The sequence below is a fragment of the Sciurus carolinensis genome, chromosome 1 (genome assembly GCF_902686445.1).
Source record: "Sciurus carolinensis chromosome 1, mSciCar1.2, whole genome shotgun sequence".
NCBI lineage: Eukaryota > Metazoa > Chordata > Mammalia > Rodentia > Sciuridae > Sciurus > Sciurus carolinensis.
Window position 1 is genome coordinate 162,903,954 of NC_062213.1, and position 24,338 is coordinate 162,928,291.

General features: G+C 41.3%; 2 protein-coding genes across 4 annotated transcripts in view; one reads left to right on the top strand and one right to left on the bottom strand.

The window, feature by feature from the left end:
* Positions 1 to 24,338, top strand: part of Dab1 (DAB adaptor protein 1) — an 872,128-nt gene that overhangs the window by 11,226 nt on the left and 836,564 nt on the right. The window lies entirely within an intron of this gene.
* Positions 11,574 to 11,864, bottom strand: LOC124994515 (60S ribosomal protein L36a-like). The gene has a single exon (XM_047566551.1). The coding sequence runs from the start codon at positions 11,862 to 11,864 to the stop codon at positions 11,574 to 11,576; it is 291 nt and encodes a 96-aa protein (XP_047422507.1).

Consider the following 24,338-nt stretch of genomic DNA (forward strand, 5'->3'; position numbering starts at 1 on the left):
ATGAATGAGCATATGAATGAATGAATGAATGAATGAATGAATGAATGAATGAATGAACTTGCAGTTATGGAAACATCAGGGATGCAACAACTATAATAGCAAATCTACACCAGAAACATGGACAGTGCTTCACATGGTAGACACTTGATAAATACTCATTTATTTGTTTATTGTACAGAATGTGATAGGCAGAGGTTCAAATCCTGATCATCCTCTCTTAGTAAACTTTGAGCAAACTGCTTTGGCTTTCTGATGCTCAGTTATTAAAGCTGTGAAACAGAATCAATAATACAGATCTCATAGGGTTTCTGTGAAAATTAAATGAGTAGCAAATGCCTATAACAGGAGCTCAATATGTTTTAACATTCTAAATTCCTCCCAAAGTTAATGCCAGAAAGAGTATGTAGCAATTCAAAACATGTTGTTGGATAGATGAATGAACAAATAAACAAATTAATAAGAAAATGAATGAGGCAAGTCTTGGGTGGAGTAAAATTCCAGGGCAGGAGCATATGGACAAAACCCACCAGGCAAAAAGCATCTACTCTCCCAGGCACCAAAGTCCTGGGAATAGCCCGCTCCGCTATTCCCACTGCTCCCCAAAGGCCATGCCATTGCTTGTTGCTCCTCCCCTTCACGGGGGGCCCAAACAGCTTGTTTTCCTCCTCTTTGTGTGTTGGGGATATGTGATTTTACTGTCAGCATGGTGTTTCTAATGAAAGGCAAATGGTGTCCAATGTGACTTGGAAAAAAATGTACAAACAACAACAAAATTATATGTTCTTTTTTCCTGTAGTGTTCGCAGGGAGAATATGTGACTTGTTTGCTGTCAATACGGCTTATAATGACATGGTGCATGGAAGCACTGCCAAATGTGTGCGGCATTCATTATACACATGTATTAAATGTAATGCGATAGGAGTCTGGCGGCAGAGCAGATGAGCGCTGCCCTGGGGCTAATTTGGAGTTACAGCACCTCTTCCCATGGGATGATAAAGGGGAAGAGGAAGTGGGCAGTAGCCTGGATGTACAGCCGGGCATCTAGAATATTCAGGATGATTCCAGATGGGGTCCGGAGAAAATGCTAGAGCTTGAAGTCTGCTTAAAGATGTGTCTCTTTTCAACAAGAAAAAATTCCTTTCTAACTAATTATTGAGTGTCTACGAAGTGCCAGACTTGGAACAGGCCCTGGGGATCCGTGTTTCACCCACTTTCAAAATGTTCACAGATTAGAAGTAAAGAAAAAATCAGAGAGAGAATGGTACATTATGAGCAGAGGAGTCCCAAGCCAGCCTATGCCACCACTTCTGAGGTCCTTCCCTGACCTTCACTTATGACCAGGTCAGTCTGTAGCATGTCCACGTGGCACCCTGGGCTTTTCCTCCGTGGCTGTTGTTGTGTTCTTAAGTTTTTGTGTGTGTGTGACTCCCTCTGTGGCTGCCCGGCTTCTAGACTAAGCCCCACGAAGCTGGGAAGGTCATTTGTTTTGCTTTTCACTCTGTATCCAGCACCTTGCACAGTGTCTGAGGCTCTCAAGCTGTTTGTGCTTGAGTGAATGATTACTGTCATAGTCTGACTCACTTCTGAAGGACATGGAAGAAATAAGCCAGGTAAAGAGGGCAAGACGGAAGGCCGGCCAAAGCAAGGTCACGTGGCCTCTGTAAGGGTACATCAAAGTAGGAAAGGGAGAAAATGCAGAATGAAACTGGGGGAGAGCAGGAAGAGTGAACTCAGGGTTCTAAATATACTATTTGCATTTCTTTAGTGAGGCAAAAGCTTATGTCAGAGGCTCTATCTGTGAGGATCCACACAAGAAACACTAGGATTCCTGATGGCAGTGGAATTTGGGAGGCAGATAGGATCCTGAGCAAATGTTTAGGTAATGGAGTAAGCGCTAAGGGCACCAGTGTGGCTATTGAATCAAGCACAAGGCCCTGGGTTCAATTCCCAGCACCGCAGGGAAAATTAAAAAAAAAAGGTCATAGGAAATAATCTGAGCCAATTGATCCTTTTGAAAAGAAAGTAAGAACTTCAGAGGTTAGGGACTTTCCACAGTACTTTGTAAAACTATCATATGCATGGGTGTGTGCATACTCGAGTACATACGCATGCATACATAGTTGTCCCTTGGAATCTTCAGGGGACTAGTCACCTGTGGGTACCAAACTCTTTGGAGGACCAAGTCCTTTATATAAAATGGCATAGTATTTACATATAACCTCTGCACATTACCCCAGATACTTTAAATCATCTCTAGATTACTTGTAATACCAAATACAATAAACATTATGTAAATAGTTCTTGTACTTTATAATTTAGGGAATAATATCAAGAAAAATTGTACATATTCAGTACAGATGAAGTTTTTTCAAATATTTTTTAATCTGCAACTGGTTCAACATTTGGATGCAGAACCTACAGACGTGAAGGAGCAAGTGCATATAATATAGATTATATATACAAATATACATCATATACACACACATACATATATACTATATATATGCATGCATACCTTATCACAATTTAGGATATGTAAATATATGTGTATATACCTTTTATCTTTAATTTCCAGTTAGCCTATGTTGAACTCTTATGCACCATGACTATGCTGTGTTGATAAATATTTTATCATTTAGTCTTTACAATGACCTGATGAACTAGTTTTATTTAAAAAAAACTTAGAGAAGTTAGGTCACTTGCCGAGGCCACAGTGCTATTAACTAGTTGGGCTGGAATTTGGTCCTTAATCTTTGATTCTGTTCCCCTGTTGCTGTCTGCTGGCGTGTTTGACTCCCTGGCTCCTCCATGAGCTCCTGAAGGTGAATGCTGGAATCTACTCATTTATGCCTGGGTGGCTTAGCTCTTGACCACAGTCAACACTTTTGAGTACTTGTGGAGTCAATGAAGGGGTGAACTGTCTGCTGTAAGGCAGAGTTAGGCTACACCTAGATCCCTACATAGCCTGCAAAGATGGCTCCCTCCTCTGAACAGAACACTTAAAGTCACCTCCTCTTTCTGAGTAAATCACCAGATACTTTTCTGTGTCAAATTCTTTTGTAAATTATTTTAGTTGATGCATCATAATTATTCATGTTTATGAGGTATCATGTGATATTTCTGTATGCATATACCTTATGTAATGATAAATCAGGCCAATTAGCCTATCCATCACTCAAAGGTTGATCACATAGTACTAGATAATAGAGCCATGGATACCAGAGACTAGAGAGGGTAGAGGGCAGGGAGGGAGGTGAGAGGCTGGTCAGTACACACACACACAGTTCCAGGTGGTCTGAGTAGTAAGTACAGTGTTCTGTTGCATAGGAGGGTAACTGTAGTTAAAAAGAATGTGTATTTCAAAAAGCTAGAAGAGAGGATTGCAAATGTTCTGTATCTTTTACACTACTGAATTAATGCTTAACACTTGCATGGATTTCCTTTGTGTGTGTGTGTGTGTGTGTATGAATTTACTCTCTTACTGGATATGATGAGCTCATTAGGAAAAAAGGGTCAAAGAAAATTTTTATTTATTACACTTGTATACTATGCCAAGCACCATGTAAAGGAGGTCACATACATGAATTCATCTGATCTTCATGATAATTCTTGGAAACAGGAATTATTTGTCCTTTAGAGGAAACAAATTTTGGGCTCAGAGAGTGAAATAATTTGGGTGATGACACACAGCAAGAACAACACAGAACTGAGATTCAAAGCTTACTAGAAAGCCCATGATGTGGTCATTGCATTTCCAGCTTTAACCTTCACAACCACACAGCCCAGGCTTAGTCTGCCAGACACTCCCCAACACACATGTCCCCCGTATCAAGACCTGATGGCGGCAAGCCCAGGCAGTGTGGAATGCTGCAGCAGAGACGCGCTCTGGCATCTTTGAATGCCGAGCAAGGTATGCCAGCAAGAGGAGGAACAGTTGGTGAACAGTTGGCGAATGGATATTTTTATGCAAGGGTTGCCTAGAGAGAGGGAAAAAAAGGGTGAAAAAAAAAAACTGTTTATAAAGAAGCCACAATTAATAAGGTCTTTGTTAGCTTTTTGGATTTAGATTTTCAAGTCCATTGCTTTGGGTTTGAAAAGAAACAGAAAGGTCCCCAAGGAGCCAAGCTCCCCAGCTTCCAAGAGCATGAAGGCATTTAGGGAACCAATTCAAGCCTGGGTGTGTGGAGGATTTCAATTATTCAGCAAGGAGCGCAGAGATGCTCTGAATTCCTTTGGACAGCTTCTCGTGGGGATTGTTTATAATTGTGGCATGCTCAGTATGTGGGCATAAGCACTAGAGGATGATTCAAAAAGAGAAAGAAAGCACCTCTCTCAGGACATCTGAAGGAACTACTGCTGATTTGGTCCCTTGCCTGCTGTTTTACATCTCCCTCGGTTCCAGTATTCTCATCCATAAAATGGGGATGATAGTTTTCATCAGTGTGGGATATTGTATGGATGGGAAAATGCCCTGGAAAGCTTAGAGCCATTCAGAACGGAAATTATTGGTTTTTGTAGAGAATTCCCCTTACTTTTTTTTTTTTTGCACATAAATTCATTCTACAAACATTTAAAGTACACATAATAATAAGAACGGTCAATATTTGAGTACTTAGACTATGCCAGGTCCATATTTTGTTTTAGCTGATACTTGCAATTAGCTGATGAAGGACATACCTATGCCCTGAAATTTTTCAATTAATGAGGTAGTTCATGGAAGTGAAGGGATAGAACAAAGATGAGCAAGAAGTAGGTCAACACTCAAACTCTGCTCTGGAGTGGACAGTTGAACTGTCTGTTGATAACCACTTGGCTTCAATGCCACTTTCTGCCTGCTCTGGGTCAAGAGCCTCATTATCATCCAAAGAGCTAGCACAAGGACAGGCACTGTGTTGTGGTTGAATCTGTGTGACTCCCTTAAAAAAAAAGATACTCGAGCCCTAACCCCCTGCACTTCAGAATGTGACCTTATTGGGAGATACTATCTTCACAGAGGTAAGCAAACTAAAATGAAGTCATTAGGGTAGACTCTAAGCCAGTGGCACTGGGGTCCTTGTGAAAGTGGGTATCTGAACACAGAGAGAGACAAGCATAGAGGGAAGATGGAAGAAAGTGACAGTCTGAGTGCCAAGGAAAAAGGCCAGGGCAGACCCTCCTCTTAGGACCCTCCAGCACTGTGGGACAATGCATTTCTGATTACTAATACACACTCCAAGTCCTCTTGTGTAGATGAGGTATGGGAGGAAGAGGCAAAAGGGACTTTCTCAAGTTGGCACCTGGGGGCCTGAGAGGAGCATCCTTACCTGAAAGAAAGCCCCTTGGACCACAGGAGCAGGTATTTCTCTTGGCTTTGTTCGCCACTGGGTCCCCAGCACTTACCTCTGTGCCTGGCACGTCAGAAACCAGTCCTCGTTCAATGATGAACATACTAATGCGCTTTCTACCCATTTACCCAGAGATTCGCAACTCATTAAGATCATTAAAGAACAGCACCTCACGTTGAAACAGGAGTTCTGATAACACACAGTAACTGTCACAACAAGAAGCGAACTCCATATACACACAACCTTCCCACAGTTAGACACCGAGAATTATAAACAGGTTTTCAAATGAACTTCCTGGAAGTTTTATTTCATGGACTGTCAGGCACAGAACTTTGAGGTCCTAATCCCACTGGGGGGTGGAATCTGTGGATTTGCCATCTTCTTCCTCTGTTTCCAGCACATCAGATGCTTCTCTTTCTTCCTCCTTGGCCTCTCCTCAGTTTTCCTTTTGGGTTCTTTCTCATTTTCCACACTCTGAACTCGGGAGTGCTCTGGAATTCTACTTTTCTGTCTCAACTCCCGCGTCTAGGAGCCTCTTGTCTTAAACTCTATGTGCTGATATTACCCAAACTGGGATCTCCTGCCTAGACCTCTACATTGAGCTCGAGACTCCCGCATCTATGACCTTCTTAACACATCTGCATGGATGTCTAGTATACACCTCAGTCAGTACGCTCAAAACTCTTGATTTCTCCTCTCATCCCAAATCAAATAGAGTCCCACCTACAAACTTCCTCACCTTAGCAAAAGACAACAGCATCTCTCCCATGCGAAGGCTGAAACAGGGGAATCTTACTGACTCCTGCCCCTCCCCCACACCTCATAGCCAATCATTCAGTGGATCCCATTGGCATTACAAAGGAATACTTAGAATTTGGCCACCTCCACTGCCACCACACTCTTTGCCTAGATTATTAGGTTACGCTCCTGAGTGGTCCTCCTGCATCTACTCAGGTCCCCATAGAGTCTCTTCTCTACTTGTCTTCCTGGGCAGTCCTGTTAAATATAAGTCAAATCACATACTCCTCTGTTCAAAATCTTCCAACAACAACAAAAAAAAAACCCAAACAACAAAAAAAAACTTCCAACATACCTATACAATTTAGCCCCATGCTACTTCTTTGACTTCATTTCTTCCATTTCCCTGGATCACATTCAGTTTTATTTACATGGACTAGGATCAAGTCTGTAAAGACACAAGCATTTGGTGGATCCAAAACTTCTCTAAGGGAGCAATCTCAGTTGAATTCTTTGAATAACCAAGCTTTCCTCTATATCCACCACACTATGCTTCCCAGACTCCTCCTAAGACAAGACCAACTAGACCACATGCTGCTTAGCTCCTTATTAAAACACTGACTTCCCAGGTACATGGTTTTTCTCATCATTGTATTATCATTAGCCAGAAGACTAGTCAGCCTAAAGTGCACAGGGGTCATGGTACCTGCTTGCCTCTTTTGACCCAACTTAGTCTGAAGGAGGTTTACCTCATTCTCAGGGTAAAAGAACCTGTCCCTCCTTGTCTTGTCTGTTTTCCTGCACACCCTGGGATGCTGGATGTGCTCACTTGTCTTCGTCTCCTCTCCACCCTTCCCTACTTGTTCCCTGCTCCACAAGTCTGACCCATATGAAGTGTGTCTGTCTGTGGACTCCTGTGCCTTCAGGCTTCTGGATGAAGCCACGAGGAAGGAGGTGAGAGCAGAGCGTTTTTGCTCCTGGTCTCCTCTCTGTGAAGCCATCTTGGGCTAGCTATGTCCCAGATGTCGATCCTTTCAAGGAAGCTGCTCCGTGGGACTCCCTCTCATTCAGGTTTCTCTCTAAACTCTTCTGGTCTCACACTCCTGGGCTTAAGCTATCCTTCTGCTTCAGCCTCCAGAGTGGCTAGGACCGCAGGCATGTGCCACTGTGAAACTTTTGTGCCACTACAAAAGATTTTAAAATGGGATTTATAAGACTGTGATAGATGAATGCAGAGTAGGTACTTTGAAAATATTAATTTCTACTCCTTCCTCTTTATATTGTTGCATTTGTTTTTCTAGCTTTTTTATTTTTCTTCTCCTTCAGTTTGGTTAATCCAATACCTTAAACTTCAATGGAGTTCATGGTGTAGCACAGTGTGTAATTTGCTGTCAGATAATTTTCTCATCAGTGGGAGTTGCTCTGGTGCTAATTTGGGCTGTATCCTCTATTTCAGTCTTTTGTCTCAGTTGTAAAGAGAGCATACTGTATTGTTTTAAATTCTACACTTTTCTTTATAAGAGTTTTTCTTGTGACTGAAAATGAGACTTTGTAAAATGCCATTTCACCCTCAGTCATTGACTACAGGGTCCGTATACAAAAAGCTACCACTATTAGGGAAAAATCTATGTGCACCATTTTCTGAATAGAGGGGCCTTTTTCTGCTCTTCACTTTGCCTTGACTGACACTCATTGGAAAGAGCACTGTACTAAATCAGATTAACAGGGACTCTTTATTCTCCTCAGCATCCTCAGAACAGGGACCCATGATTTCTCCTGACCTTCTGAAGCGGAGTTGAGGTCACAGAGAGCAACATGATTGGGGCTATGCACAGGAACAGTTCATGAGGTGACTGAGATGAAGCAAGGAGGTTAAGTCAGGACGGAGGAAGCCAGCCATGAACCCCAGGGCACAAGGTCCATCAGCAAGGCTAAAAGTTTGAACGTTGACTGCCAGAGTTCCAGTTGGAGGTAGAAATAGAACAGCTTGTAAATCCCAAGGTAGCCTGCAAGAAGACTATTTTCAAGGAGGGAGTATCAAACTGAGGTTTGGATATAAGCCACAATCCATCCAGGAACAAAATGTATGAGCAAAGTCATTGTGCCTCTCTGAGGGAAGGCTCAGCATGGTCCCACCAAAGGCCAAAGTTGAAAGTGGCTTTATCTTTGGGACCATTACTCTCTGAGGCCTAGTGCTCACATCAGTTGACAGGGCATAACACTCACTGGTCTTCGTGTCACACAGAACTGTTGGGAAGATACAATGAGATCACTGGTGGGAAAACATTCATAAACCACACAAGGGAGACATTTCTCCATTTCACCCTGTGGAGCTGAATGCTAAGAGGTCATGTATGTGGTCAGTTGAATTCAGACCAATCCAAGCTCCCTCTTCACTCAGGGTGTATTAACCAGGAGAGGAAATAAAATTGAAGGACTTAAGGTAAAAAAAAAAAAAAAAAAAAAGGCAACCAAAGACAAAAATACAGGAAGGTTAGTATGTGACTTTTCAGATTGAGAAAAAACAGATTTTTAAACACAAAGCAATCTTGCTTCATGTTCAGTCTTTTCTTTTTCCCCTAGTTTAGTTTTACTAGGCTCCTGTTATAGCCCATCTTTTTGCTTGATGTTCAGTCATGGCCACTCTAACTCCTAGGACCACTACATTCTAGTCTCAAATCCCAAAGAATGGGTCTTCTATTGTTCCATTTCAAAAGTTCCTAAGAGACCTTCTCCTAGCATTGTCCACATGCCCATTCCCTGAGCAGGGAATTGTGCCCTATTATTGGCCCTCACAGAAGAGGCTGTTCTTAATTCCTGGGGGAGAATTTTCTGGTAAAGACCAAAAATAGACAACCACTACAGGGATCTACACCACATCCTATAAACTATGTTTTTAAGAGGAATACATCTGGGATTTTTAGGATGGACTCCCTCACCACTGTTCTATGCCAGGAAGAGGAAGTCTAGTGAATTCGGGTCCTGGCAGGGGAGAGAGAGTGCTCAGAACAGGAGAAAGGGTCTAAGGAGGCCCTAGAGAAAGAACTATTTCCAGAGGTGTGGGAAGTGTTTAAGACAAAACAAAAAGAGGTGATGCACTATCCAAAAGTTTCTCTCAGGGGATAGTCATTTCTGCCCCTTGGCCTGAATGGCAAAGGGTAGGAAGGTGGTTATCTGAACCCACTGGTACAGGTTCCTACGTGGGAGGTCCACCAAAGGAGCATGGTCTTCAGTACAGGAGCCCAGTCACTGCCAACTGCCAGACCAAGGGGAAAGGAGCTAGGAGGACAAGAACCTTTCTCTCCTCCCACCCACTACTTCATGTGTTGCCTCTTCCTGGCCAGTCCTAACTAGAGGTCAGAGTCTAAGGAGCTCAGTTCTCAGCAGTTCTCAGCAGTTCTCAGCAGTTAGATTGCCGGGGCACAGAACAATGCAGAGAAGGCTAGGAAGGGAATCTGCTGGGATGAATGGAGGATCTGGAGCACTAGGGCACATCTGCTCCCTTTGGCTGAAACACAAGCCTCGTTAGAGACCACTCTACAAATGAGTCTGTTTAAAAGAATCATGGAATTTGAGGGCTAGAGCAACTTTTAGGATCATTCAGACCAGAATCCATAAACATATTTATATCTAGCCATTGGATGTGTTTTATGTGGCTGACATATCTTCAAAACCAAAAACAAGATACATGCAAACAATGAACAAAACACAGAATTGAACATGGACAAAGGTAGGCTCAGGATGCACTTTGCAGTTCACGATTATTGTCTTTTCCCGTTGTCCAATATCTGCCACTGTAAACACAGATGTCTCTTGAAAGTATTTGATTCAAGGACTTATTAGAAAAGTCTAACTTCTTCATTTTTCAGATAGAGAAGCTGGACCTGGAAAGGAAATCTTGTTTGCCCATGGCTGCACAGCCTTGGTGGGAATTCTGTCTGCACAGACAAAAATAGCAATGTATAAATAGGAGGACTGAGTGAAGAGCTGTTTGCTTCCATAAGATCAGACTCCATGGGAGCTACCTTCTCTTGGCTGTCATTTGAAGCAAAGGTTATGTAAGGATTCTATTTGCTCTGTGTGTCCCAGGAGATGGAACTAGAACAACAAAGGGAGGTGATTTGAGTGTGGTCAGCATAAGTCCCAACTTGATGAGGGCTACCTTTCAGGTTGGACCAGGCTGCCTCTTTTTACTCTGACTTCCCATCTGTGCAGACGACCAATTAACAGAATCTGAACTAGCCTGTAGTGAGGATAAGTTGGACTTGGTCCTTTGAGCCCTCCTCCTACTCCATGAGTTGGGCTGATGGTGGGTTAAAATGGAATAAGGAAAATGTGTCTTCTTGGCTTTTTTCCTGGGTGATTTTTAATTTTACTCCATTCTTTTATAGTGGCATGGGGGGAGGGAGGTTTCATTTTAACCTTTTCTCAGAGCCCCTAGCTTTCCTCTCATCAGGAATCTAGAAGTAAGTCTAGTCTGTCTTTTCTTTGCCTTTACCTGATCACCTCAGACACTCACCCTCTGCTCCACTCAGACCTACTCTCTCCTCTGCCCTGTATCCATCAGGCTAACTGCCAGCTCCACATATGTCCTCAGGGTGTGGTTAGTTAGGATATTGGTTTGGCAGTAGGTATGGAGATCAAACAGTGGTGACTTAACAGGAAGCGGGATTGGAGCTGTGGAGCTGTCGGATGGGGAGAGTAACTGTGCTCAACAAAGTCACAGGAACCCCATTCCTTCAGTCTCGTTGCTCTATCATCCCCAAGTCTTCCTCCTCAAAGATGGCTGTCCTCCACCATACGCCCATGCCAGTCCTCAAGAAGGGGAGGAACAGGTGCGGAACAAGCAGATTCATCATAAGGAGTGATCCACAACAACTCTTCTTGTCTGGGCAATGGGTTGCCCAGAACTTATTCATGCAGTCATGCCTGAAGCAAAGAAGATGGGGAGATCCAGTTTTTTGCTGGACAGCTTCATGGAAGGGTTTGGGAGGAGGTGTATCAGTAAGTAGCATAAGGAATGGACATTGGAAGCCAGTTAAAATGTGTTTGCAAGCAGAAGGCTTCCTTTCCCTTTATGAAGCCAGAACTTACCATGTACTAGTTTAAACCTTTGCCCTCTTAAAGCTTCCTTAAGACCAACTTTGGCTTCTTAAGAAGACTCTGGGTGGAATCATACCTGATTCATGCCTGTTGTTGGTACCCAAGGAATATGTGAAGGATTGGTTCCAGTGCCCCATCCTCTGTACCTTTGCCATTTTCCCCAGTTCAGCAAATGGGAGGAATTATGCTATGAGACAACATTTCCTGGGCACCTACCAAGCACCAGGTGCTGTGCTGTGTTATGAGCGTTACCTCATTTGATCATTGTAGTTGCCCCATGAATTAGGTACTAGTGTCCAATTGCCAGGTGAGGAAACCAGTGCTTACTATCTCTCTCTCTGTGAAGATAACCCCAACATTTTATCATCTTTATAACAAAACAAATAAACAATGAAGCTTAGAACTGGATCACTTGACCCTTTCTCTTCTTCTCTCTCCCAGTTCAAAATGCTTGCCTCTCTTAATAGACAGTATTCTCTTAGATCTGCAGTTGGGCTCAACACACTCAAGCCTCAGCACAACCTTCTTCATAGTTTTAGCCTTTTTCTTGAAAATTGTCCCTCCACAGCCACTGTTTCCTGTCATAAGCTGCTTTCCCTGTGTGTACAGAGAATCCTTGCCCTTCTGGTGCTGCGTCACTTTATGGTGTTTGCCACACTTCTTACAGAATGTCTGGCAGGTCTTAGGAGGGTTCACCATGTTTGTGGAAATATTATTAGCAAGGAAAGAAAAAAGTAGGGCTGGAATTGGAAGTATCCCAACACCTGCTTGATGTCACCTTCAAAAAGGTCTGTAACTAAGATTTGTCACATTCAAGACGTAAACATAAATCTGTCTGGATCCAAAGTTGATTGCTCCCTTTGTCACTTCACAACTTTTCTGGAAAGAGTTTTGTAAAAGGGAAGCTTCACAGAAATGAAACCATGGGGTAATTCAGTGTTGGTACCTTGGTCAGATGGCTCATTCGCATAAGACAGAAGAGAAAAAAAAATCTGTCTTGTACATTATGCTGATTTAATTGTCCAGGTGAGTGTATATTTCTTTGTGAGTCTGGCTCTTTCTTCTCTCTAATCTGTTTAAAAGTAACGCAGAGAACTTATTTCTCCCCACTATTTCCATCCTTTCATGATTCCTTCCATGGTTTTTCTCTTGGGGTAAAGGAGCAGATTGAAAACTGTGGTTATATATGTAACCATTAAAATAGATGTTCTGCCTATAAAAATGAACTTGTGCCAGGGTCTAATAAATTATGTGCTAACATGCTGGTTCCCCAGACTACACAGGCATTGCAATCACTCACCTGATAAGAGTAGCATGATTCTAAATCTGTTTGTTAGTTTCTTAACCCTGCACAGCTGAGGACTTAATCTGCAACCAATTCTACAAATATTCTTGAGTACCACAAGTTGCCTGGTTATGAACTAAAAATTGCAGAAGTGAAGAAATCACAGGCCTTGTTTTCAGGAAGGTGAGTTCACAGAAAGAGAACAAAATAGGGAATCAAATTGCTCATGCCAGGAGATTTACCAACAGGTGAAGTGTGTTCAAGGTGCTATTGATTTAAAAGAGACTTTTCATTCTGAACTGAGGAGAGGAGATAATGTCTGAACTGAGTTTTGGAACACAGGAGATCATCAGATGGAATAGAGACTGTTCCAGGCAGAAGGAACAGAGTATGCAAAGACAAGGAGACATGAAACCCATTATGTGTTCTAGGAACTATCAGCAGATCAAGAACTTTGCATTATGAATCCATTAAGCAGGGAAATCTTAGGAAGATTATTAGAGGAATGTTTAGTCAGCTTTTTTGCTACTGTGACTACATGATCTGACCAGCACAACTGTAGAGAAGGAAGTGTTTATTTGAAGGTTCATAGTTTCAGAGGTCTCAATTCATAGAGAGCCAGCTCCATTCCTCAGGACTGGAGAGATGAAGCTGAACATCATGGTGGAAGAGTGTGGCACAGGGAAGGAGCTCACATCTTCAAAAGGAAAGAGTGTCCCCACTCACCAGATACAAAATATATACCCCAAAGCCACACCCCAATTCCCACCTCCTCCAGTCACACCCTACCACTTCAGTTACCACTCAGTTCATCCTTACCAGGGAAAGAAATCATTGATTGGGTTAAGACTCTTACAACACAATCGTTTCTCCTCTGAATCAGGAAGCATTGTCTCACATGTGATCTTTAGCCTATTTCTAGAGAAATGTCTACACATACTTACATACATATAAACATAGACCATAACAGGGAACTATTTTTTTATTTTTATTTTTACATTTTTATTGTTACAATAAAATTTTATAATTAAAAATTTTATAATTACAACAGTGGAATTCATTATGCCATATTCATATATGCACATAATTTGCTCAATCTCCTCCCCTAATACCTTTTATTTTACTTCTGTCCATCCTCCCCTTGATCTACTTGCTCTACTCTACTAATGTCCCTTTTATTATTATTAATTGAATTAGTATAGTATCATACTGTATATGATATATATGTATTTACATACATACATATATATATATATATATTCTATGTGTGTATACACACACACACACACACACGCAGAAATCTTTGGGTCTATATGTATATAGTAGTGTAATTTGGTAGATTTTGATCCCAAGTACTTCCCAGTCCTCTTCCTTTATTCCTTCCTCTCTATCTCCTTCCTCTACTCTATTAGTCTCAAAAGAGACTATTCTATGGAGTGGGCATGACTTAGGAAAATAAGAGAAAGATAATGCAAGACTGACCTGTATTCTCTATGTCTGAAAGGGTAAGGAGAGAGACAGGTATCAGAATCTAGAGACAGATAGCTCTGTGGAGAGGTCCCCTTGTAGGAACTGCAGTGAATCTTTGCTGAGAGATCCATGGAATGAATACCTGAACACTCACCGTCTTCCTCCTCCTGCATCTCTTGCTGGGGTTGGTGGCTCCCATTGTCTGAATTCAACAAGAAGTCAGAGGGCAAAGAGTTTGTTGATGCAACCCAGTGTCAACTTCCCAGAATACAGATCTTGGTAGATAAGGAGGAGAGAGTGGATCTGGGGATACAGAACATATCCATTACAGCAGTCTCAGGTTGGTGGAGCAGCAAGCAGTCTAGGGGTTTGGGTACCATGATGTGCCATCAGATTCAGCATGTTAACACTTAAGCTCTTCACAGAGGAGAGGGAGCCCCATATGTAGTTATCTTTACCACACAGAGTGCATCTCTCTCCCCCAAGTTGGGAAACACAGTTCCATTCTAATGAAGGCATATGACTTCTTTGAGTAATGACTGCCTCAAAGAAGAAAAAGGTGGAGGGGATCCCCACTCTAAGAGGAAACTCCTTGAAATTGAGTGCAGATGTTTATATGTATGAAAGTATGTGTAGACATTTCTCTAGAAAGATTACATTAGATTCTTCAAGATAGGAATCACTGAAGGAAGGTGTTATAAACTTCTGACTCAACTCAATAGTTATCCCAAACAAAACAGATGGTATTCAGTGTAGAGAAAACACAACTGGAAGTTGGCTTCATTATCACCGTTTTGTGGGCTTGCATGGAGGATTTGGAGCTAAAAAAGTTTCAGGAAGAAGTTATCAGTTCCATAAAAATTAACTTCAGTAATCAAAGTTAATTATCTTAAATAATAAGAGATGTCAGAAAGTTTTTGGGAGGTACTTACACTTTCAAAAAGATGATGAAAGCCCAGTATATGTCTGCTGGAATAAAGTCAATAACCTATAAATTCTGTTTAATTTTCAGGTTTTAGCATCTTACCAGGAAAGAGTGTAAAAATGATGTTGAGCATGGTAGAGAGAAAAAAGATCTATGCTTTTATGTGTCTGTGCTTGCTCTAGCTGAGTGTGAGATGGTATGATTACATGATTGAGATGCTGTCACAAGCTGGGGAGTGGATCAGTGCATGACTGACCTGCACAGGGAGATAGATGAAGTAGCACATATTGCAGTGTCTTGCTGGGCTCACAGGTGTGTGCATGTAGAAAAGCTGTTTCCACTAACACAAGCGTTACTCAACACTTCCAAGTCAATTTGATAGCTTCAACTCTGGTCAATGCTGGGAATGATGGAGTAGTGTCTTCTTGGGACTCCCCTAAGTTCTAAAAGCTAGGACCAATGATTAGTGATATATTTAAAACATCTTTACCTCAGATATCCTAAGAGTAGATGGCATCTACTTATTCATTCATCAATTATCTGTTAAGCATATATATGGAAGAAACTTTACCAAGTATCAGAGACACATGATGGAAAAATGGAGATAAAGTCAACATGTACTGAATGAAAGACACTTCAAATACAATGATTTAACCAGTATACCGATCTTGCAAGATAGATATCTTCTTCAGTTATATTTCCAGGAAACAGGTTAAGCAACTTGTCTGAGGCTTTGAAGCCACTGATGGTTGGATTTCAAATTTGAATTCAAGGTGGAATTACTTCCAAGCTTGTACTTTTCTCAAAGTTGCTATCCTTAAGGTACATACACACATGGAGAAACATCTTCAGACCTGTGCATAGTGCCCTAACATGGAGGGCAGGTTCAGTGAGTGTGAAGAGTCAGCAGGTTCTGGAAGTTTTGCTTGAGGAGATGATATTTGAACTCAGCTCTGAGACACACAGAATACATCAATGGTGGAAACCAGGAATGTGAAATAGGGAATTCCAAGTCCAGAAATGGTATGAGGCCATCAAGCCAGACATATGAGACACAGTCTTGGTTGGGAGAAGGTTAAATCTGGTGTCTTGAGTATGGGAATGACTGTAGGATCTGCAACTGGGCCAGTCAGTTCGGAAGAGATTATAAAGAATACTGAGTGTCTTGGCTTCAACATGGGCTTTTTTAAACTAAGCCAGTAAGAAACCCGCCAAGGGAGACAACATTTGTCAGACATGGTCAATTTGTGTGCTAGAGAGAATGACTTCCTGACCCTAAGGTAGAGTGGTAGGCATGGATTCCTGAGCTTTCCCCATCTCTTTCCAGCCTCTTCTGGTGCAGGAGCAGGCTGGGTCTCTAACAGCCTTAGTCTTCCTAAGCAGGACTCTCATTGGCCCTTTCTGTCATCGGTATATATCCTCATAAATCAAAAGAAAATGCCCCGGGTCCCAGCATGACCCTCTTGTTACCATAAATCTCAAGTGTGAGTACAGTGGATGGTAGATTTAGGTAATTACATAACATAAAACTGCTCTGGCCTCTCTCTCGCCTAAAGAATTGTTATCTGTGTATCTCATTCTGAAATTTATGGCCATTCTGAATGAGGGGGAGGGGAGGGTTCTCACAGTCACTGCCTGTAAATTATGTGCCTTCCTACTGGTGAATATTCCTTATGCTTAATGACTATTATTTCTGTTTCTATAGGCTGCACTCATATATACATAATAAACACAGGCATGTAGGTGATGATGGCCAATTTATCATAGCTCATTCCTTTAGAGGGTAGGACTAATGGGGGGGTTCTGGTGGGTTCATGCTTCTTTGATCTGGTTCTTCCAATAGATGAAGTCTCGTATTATGGAGACTCAGAAATTCTTTGCCATGCAATACACACCAGCCTGCTACAAGGGGCTTCAGCTATAAATGCTCAAATAATAACTGCTTATGTTGATTTTATCATATAATTGAGTGTGCAGTTGGATTTACTTTTGCATTCTGTTCTTATTGTTTCTTCTTAATCACAGTATTATTTCTCAAGACGAAGACAGAGTCTAAGAATTCAATACCTCCAACTCTTGTTTAGTGTTACGTAGATACAGTAGAAAAAACAGAACTTTGTAGACAGGGAGAAAGTGGTCCCTGATCAGCCTTTCATTAGCTATGTAACCTCCAGCAGGTAACCGTGATCATTTTCTCCTTTCCTATATATTGAAGATAGTTGTGAGCTCTGAGTTAACATTGTTATAAAATTAACTGTGATAATGTACATGAAAGTACCCTGCATGGTTCCTGTCATTTTCTAGATGCCTGATAAATATTGAATGAAAGGCTATAATTTCAAGCTATTTATAGTTTAATATATAACAAATTATGTAAGGGCACAGCTAAGCCCTGAACATGAAGACTTGTAAAGATAAAAAAAAAATGTCTGTCCTCTAACCAAAGTAGGCAGGCAGGCATCCACAACAGGAAGGTTGCTGTGCTCCATGTCATAGATGACCTTTGTCCCTTCCATCTTGTTACTCAGCTGTTCCCCAGAGCATGTTCTCTTCTGAATGGTCAAAGTTGTCTCAACACTGTCACATTCACTTTCAGCAAACAGGACAATAGAAAAAAGGAAGTAGAAGCAAGCTACTTTTGTAAAAGAATGAGACCTGGAAAATGCACACATCTTTACCACTTGAGGGAATTTTGGTTTCATGACCACACTAAGCTGTAATTTGGGCAGTATAGTCTTTTATTCAGAGCCCCCTGATGACACCTGGGAGATCATGTTAATAAACACAAGAAAAGAAAAAAGGGATATGGGTGTCAACACTCTCTGTCCCACATACATATCAACGATTCCATTAGGAGGTCAGTCAAAGACAGTGCTATCTTCTAGAGTTAGTTGTTGTTTCAAACATGTCTGCCTTGTCTCCTCTCTAGTTAAAGACTTTGCAGTGTTTGGATCTCATTCCTCTTTGGGTGTCCTCTGAACTTAACATAAGACCTGAACCTTTGCAGCCTCTCAGTGTTTGTTGACTGACTAAATGTTTGATGACAGTATGCCCTGGGCTAGATGCTAAGTCAGCCTATGGCACAACTTGTAACAGTGTATGTTGAGCAGAGTGTAGTTTCACACTTCACTTAGGGCAAAGCTGACCCAGAGGATCCTGGTAGCCAAGCAACTCTCCCATGACTGGCTATACATTGAACTTCTAGGTGGTATCTATTCACTTCACTGCACCATCTGCTCAAAAAAGGAAAAAAAAAAAAGCTAAACACTTGACCTATTCCATTTTAGAGATGAGAAAACTGAGGTTTTAATTTGCTAAGTGACTTGCTTAAAGATGCCTGAACAAGCATCACATCACTAAGTTCACTGTCCACTTCCCCATACTCTTTAGTACCCTTTCACCATTCTCCTAACACTGGTTAAAATAATATTTCTATCATATTTCATATTCATGATCTTATTTAATCCTTATAAGAGCTACTAGAGGTAATATTGTTATTAATACCAATATTCTCTTTAACAGATAAGGAAACAGAGGCCCAAAGAAGTGATAAAATAGATAAAATATGCTTTGCCAACAAGTGCAATGCTAGAACCTAAACTCCGTGATTTGGATCACAATCCTGCTGGGCCACTTCTGAGCAGATAAGATGATAAATACCAAAGCACCTTGTAAACTGTGGGCCATCTCCAGCTCCAGGCATTATTATTAATATGTTATTGCTAGGAGACCCAAATCTGCACTTGAGTCCACAACTTGGGAACTCTGCAGTATATTTTAATTATAGCCTCTTGATAATCTTGGGGCAAAGGGAGGGGGAGCTGTCCTATATCATGCTTGAGAGTCCTGAAGGAAGGGATTGCTTCAGGCTATGAATATTCATTGTTATGCTAAATTACGAGCTGCATTTTTCCTTCATTCACCATAATCAGATGCTCCCTGCATTGCTCTCAAATTTTATAGTCTCTAAGTGGATGGATCACAAACATGGATTAGGTATCTCTGCTAGGGTTTTCTCTTCCCATCACAGGGGGTGTCCATAGTGCCTAAACCTATCACTGGAGAAATGAAAAGCTACCATTGCCTTGCTGGAAACTTGGCAGGCAACTATTTATAAAGCTTCACATCCTCCATGAAGGGCTTCTCCCTCTGGGCATTGCAGAGACTGTGCTTTTATTTTTCATTTACCTTTAGTTTTCACAGTAGAGGGAGGAAGGAAAGCATTCCTGAACTTTGCTGCTTAGGTGAGGTTTCTGGAGCAACAGCCTTGGTTTTACCTGGGATTTTGTTTGAAAGGCTGAAAGTCAGACTCTACCCTAGCCCCAAAGGGTCAGAATCTGCCTGTTAACAAGATCTTCATGTGATTCCTTTGCACATTAAGTTCAGGGGACATTGGGCTAGGAGACTTAATACCCTCTAGTCTGCCCTTCATTAGCTGTGTAACTGTGGACCCATCACAGCCTTTCTGGACCTCAGTCTCCACCTTTTCTATAAAGTGAGAAGGTCAGGAGCAGATATTGTAGGTTCTGTTTCAGGGAGGTAACTTTCTTACAAACCCAGCACAAACACATCTTCCTTGACATTGCTAAGACCTACTCCCTGGCATCTGGATTCCCAGTGGTCTCTGCAGTTGCTGTAGACTCTCATGGCCTGTTACAAACAAGCAACTCTAGTTTAGTTGCACCTTCTCTTATGAGCACAGTTTTGCTGTTCATCTTCTGGTCCAGCAAGGGGGATGCCAGTGAAGAGACTCCAGGGACTGACTTGGCAGGTAAAACTGATCAGATTGGTTCCAGGCTGCTGGCAGCAGCCCTCTATCCCCACCCCAACAGGCAGACGGACAGACAGGTCATTCTAGGAGTAGTCCTGATAGGCTCCTATTCTCCATGACAGCCCTACACAAACATTATCACATAGTCCTAAGGTTAGTAATGTTTATTCATGTCTCCCATTAATAGGTACCAGTCAACAACTGCATGCCAGACTCAATTTTAAGCACAGGAATACAGAGATACACAGGACAAGGCCTCCTGTTCCCCTGGTGTTTATACTGTGAGCAGGTAGATCAGCAATCAGGGAGTTAAGAAATACCCTCCCCCCAAATATCAAATAATGACCATGAAAGAAGAGGGCGATGGAATATGGAGCCATGTATGGGAATTGACCAGTTATCTTTTGAACGAATTGTCTAAGCCAAGACTAAATGCAAGAAGGGAAGTCATGTAAAAATTTAGAAGGAATTCATAATAGATGGAAGAGGTGGTGCAAGGGTTCTGAAGTGGGAACAAGCCCACTGTGCCATAGAAGAGCAGGAGGCTGTTGTGGTTGGAGCAAAAGTACCAAGTCCAAAGCTAAGGGTGTCAGATAAGATTGGAGTACTCAGCAGGGCCCTGAACATGATGGTATTTTTGACCCTTGCAGAGTTTGAATTTACTTATAAGAGCAATTGGAAACCATAAAGGCATTCTAAGGAGATAGTTGGTTCGATCTGCTTGATATTTTTGAAAGCAGAATGGATTGTAGTAGGATGAAGAAACAGAAGAAAACCCAGAAGACCAGATGGGTCCAAAACCAGTGATGCAGGCAAGAGTAAATGGTGACTTGGACTGAGAACGTGTTGATTCACAATAGAGCCTGAGTTAAATATAGCTGAGGCCTGGGTTCTAGCCCATGATCACAGAGGGTAAATAAATTGGTAAACCAGAGCCTTAAGGCTGTTGAGCCTTCCTTCTCAAGGTTGGTTAGTTATCTAAGGAATCCTGTCTTCTTTGGAGTAACCCACCTGCAGAGCCTCATATTTATAAAGCAGTTGCCTTTGTGATCCCTCAACAGTGTGCTCATTTTCTAGATGAGAAAACCAAGGTAAATTTGGGGATGACTGAGTGACTGTCCAGATGTCACACTTCAAGACAAACGTGAAGCCTGAGATTAAAAACAGATCTTCTTATGATTGAGTACATCCTTTTCATGCCCTTAAAGGTGATCCATGGCAAAAGTTAAGATCTCTACGCTTCCCCTTGAGTCAAGCAGACTCGTGCCCATGTGGCCTATAGCTGTGGACAGCCCGTGGGGCAGGGAGCTTGCAAGAAGCAACTGCCAGGGCAGTGTTCTAGGTAGTCTTCTTATTTTCACTCATGGTGATTTTTGACTCTGACCTTCAACTGCCTCTGGTAATATTACTTAACCACTTTGTCACTTGCTTTTCTCATCTGTATAATGGCAATACTAACACTCCTTGCTAGAATCACTGTAAATATGAAGGTAGTGAATCCAGCAATTAGTGGGTATTAATAAATAGTAGTCTCCTTTTCCTAACATTGACCTGTAGACAATTACTTCTCCAGCAGTAACACTTCCATATAATAATTTCAAATGGAGACAGACACTATTAAATAATCACCATAATTATACTTAGCATTTATTGGGCACTAGGTCATAAACTTTGATTAATATTTTATAGTCATCATCTCAGTTCATCTTCATAGGAACCCCACAAGGTATATATTAGAATTGTTATCCCCATTTTACAGATATAGAAAGGGAGTGTTATGGTTTTGATGTGAGGTATTTCCCAAAATCTTCTGTGTTAAAACAGGAATGTTCACAGGTGAAATGATTGGATTGTGAGAGCTGTCACATAATCATTACATCCTAGTTTGAATGGACTAATGGTGGTATCTGTGGGCAAGTGGTGCGTGACTGGAGGAGGTGGGTCACAAGAGGCACGCCCTGGAAAGGTACATCTTCCCTGTGGCCCCTTTCTGGCCACCATAAGCAGAGCAGATTCTTTCCACTATACCCTTCCACCATGATGTTATGTCTCATCTTGGGCCCAGAGCAATGGAATCATCCCTCCAGGGACTGATTTTCTGAAACTGTGAGCCAAAATAAACTTTTCCTCTTCTAAGTTGTCAATTTCATATATTTTGATCACAGTGACAAAAAGTTGAATAATACAGGGGGACTTGGCACAATCACAACATTCACCCCAGTTTTCATAGCTAGGAAGTAGAGTTACGAGTCAAATTCAGTCCCCCTGACTATAGAGCAGATGCCCCAAGCCACTGAGCTCTCCTGTCTCTTGTAGTAAAACTAGCAGTGCAGTTCCATGTCCCAGGTTACCTGGCTAATTATACTCTGCAGTAAGCATTAGTCAGCACCAGGCCTTCAGCTTGTGGCAAGAGATGTATATCTCAATTAGGCTTTGAGTTTAACTTCCAGAGAAAGAACAGGAGATTGAGTCTCAGAAGTTGCTAAGTGAATGAAATTGAAACAGCCAGAAATGACTCGCCTTAGGGGAGATAGACTCCTTTCTTCCCAGGTCACAGAAATTTTGTTTTCTCTCCCTGGCAGAATGCTGAGCCAGCAGAACTCATATGCCTGCCTGACAATTTGCTCAGATGGAAACTTTAAAGAGTCTCGAAAATTTGAGACAAATGTACAGACAAAGATTCACAGTACAGTTTCTTCCATTGCAGGGTGAGCCTGTGATCCAGTGAGGGAATAGTGGACTTAGAAGATGTTATATTAATGTGAGTTCAGACCCTGGTTTCAACAGTACTGGTGTCAGGCAAGACTCTTCATCTGTGAGAAGTGGCGTTTAATACTGAGTTAGCAGATTTGTGGAGAAGATTAAATTAGATCAAATTAGCAAATAGTGGTGATCGCTGTACCCATACTAGTTATTGAAGTTAATGCATGCAAACAGCTTGGAAGGTCCCCTGGAATATAAGCATACTATATTACCTTGGTGCTGTTGACATTGTAAGAACATGACTTTTCTTTCTCCTAATCCTCCAGTTCACCACACATCCCCAAATAATGCACCAGGAAATATAAATTCCCTCCAAATTCCATGTTCCATTTAAAGTGTTTTCAGATAACTTATAGTCTTTAAAAGTCTATTTTATCACAATGAGATACCACTCCACATGCACCAAAATGGCTTGAATTTAAAAAAAAAAAAAAAAAAAAAAAAACTAACAACACTGAATATTGGAAAGGGTATAGAGTCCTGGTACTCATACATTTTCAGTGGAATTGTAAAACAGCATAACCACTTTGAAAAATCAGCATTCTAGTCTCTTATAAAACTGGACATATATCTACCCTATGATCCAGTAGTTCTGCAACTTACTATTTACCAAAGAGAAGGAAAACATATATTTAGGAAATGCTTTTATAAGAATATTCATAACGGTCAGAAACTGGAAACAGTCCAGGTGTCCATCAATAAGAAAATGGATAAGCAAACTATGGTATATTTATACAAATGAATATTGCTCCAAAAAATGACTGATGTAATCCTGCAACATGTATAATCAGAAAAATGAGAGATTATACTCTATGTATGAGCTATCAAAATGTATATATGCATTCTACTGTCATGTACAACTAATTAGAACAAGTAAAATTAAAAAATATAAAAAAGTAAAAAAGGAACAAATCATTGACATGTATAATATCATGGATGAATCTCAAAACCACTGTGCAGAATGAAGGAAGACTTACCAAAAATGAAGACATAGTATGAGTCTGTTTATATGGAGCTCTAGACTAGACAAACCTATTGTGAAAAAAAAAATGGAGACTTCCAGTTTATGACTAAAATATAAGAAGCTTGGAAAATGCCATTCCATCTAACAACAAAATCAACAACACTTTTTCATGGTTAGAGAAGTGAGGTCATAGGGCAAACCATTGTCCATCCTATTGAAGATAGAGGCAGACAAATACGGAAAACCACAACTTACCAGAGCCAAAAACATTTAAGGAGACCAATTGTGATTCTCTGTATTCACCTGCCTGGGTCTCCAATTTGGGGGCAGTGGTCTGCTGGAGGTTCAGTTTGGATGTCTCAGAGAATTGAAAAGTATGTCCAGGAAGATCAGTTCATAGTGGTGCACCCACTTTTACATGAGTTTTGCCTCCAGAAGCTTGACCTCATTCTTACAGTGAATACTGGGGAAAAATTCCCTAGTGCTTTCATCACTGGGATGAGGGAGACCTTTATGAAGTACACTGGAGCATTTTGTTTTGCATAATAAGGCCTTTCTGCAGGTGAAACTATTTAACCAGAGCCAAAACTCCTGGGTTTGCAATTCGACCTGGAGGCTGAGGAATATCCCCTTCTGCTGGTTCTAACCTTCCACATAGGAGAAGGAAAATACCCAGCTCCTCCCCACTCTAGTCATTCTGTCTTACCTAAGGCAGGGGGAGGAGGGACTAAGAAGCATATATGAAGAATACAGTCCAGAGAGCATAGGCTCATTAAAAGACTAAGACTGAACATGATTATATAATGTTCTCACCCTATACACCTGCCACCACATTATTAAAGGCCTAATTATATCAGTTCATTTTTTATTTCATTTTTAATTTTTTTATATTTTAATTTTTATAATTTGTTCTAATTAGTTATATATGACAGTAGAATGCATTTATGCATTTTTGACAAATTATACATAAATGGAGTATAATTTCATTTTTCTGA

What these genes read in the sequence shown, in the direction of transcription:
- LOC124994515 (XM_047566551.1), bottom strand. Translation starts at nt 11,864, where the DNA reads ATGGTGAACCCTCCTAAGACCTGCCAGACATTCTGTAAGAAGTGTGGC.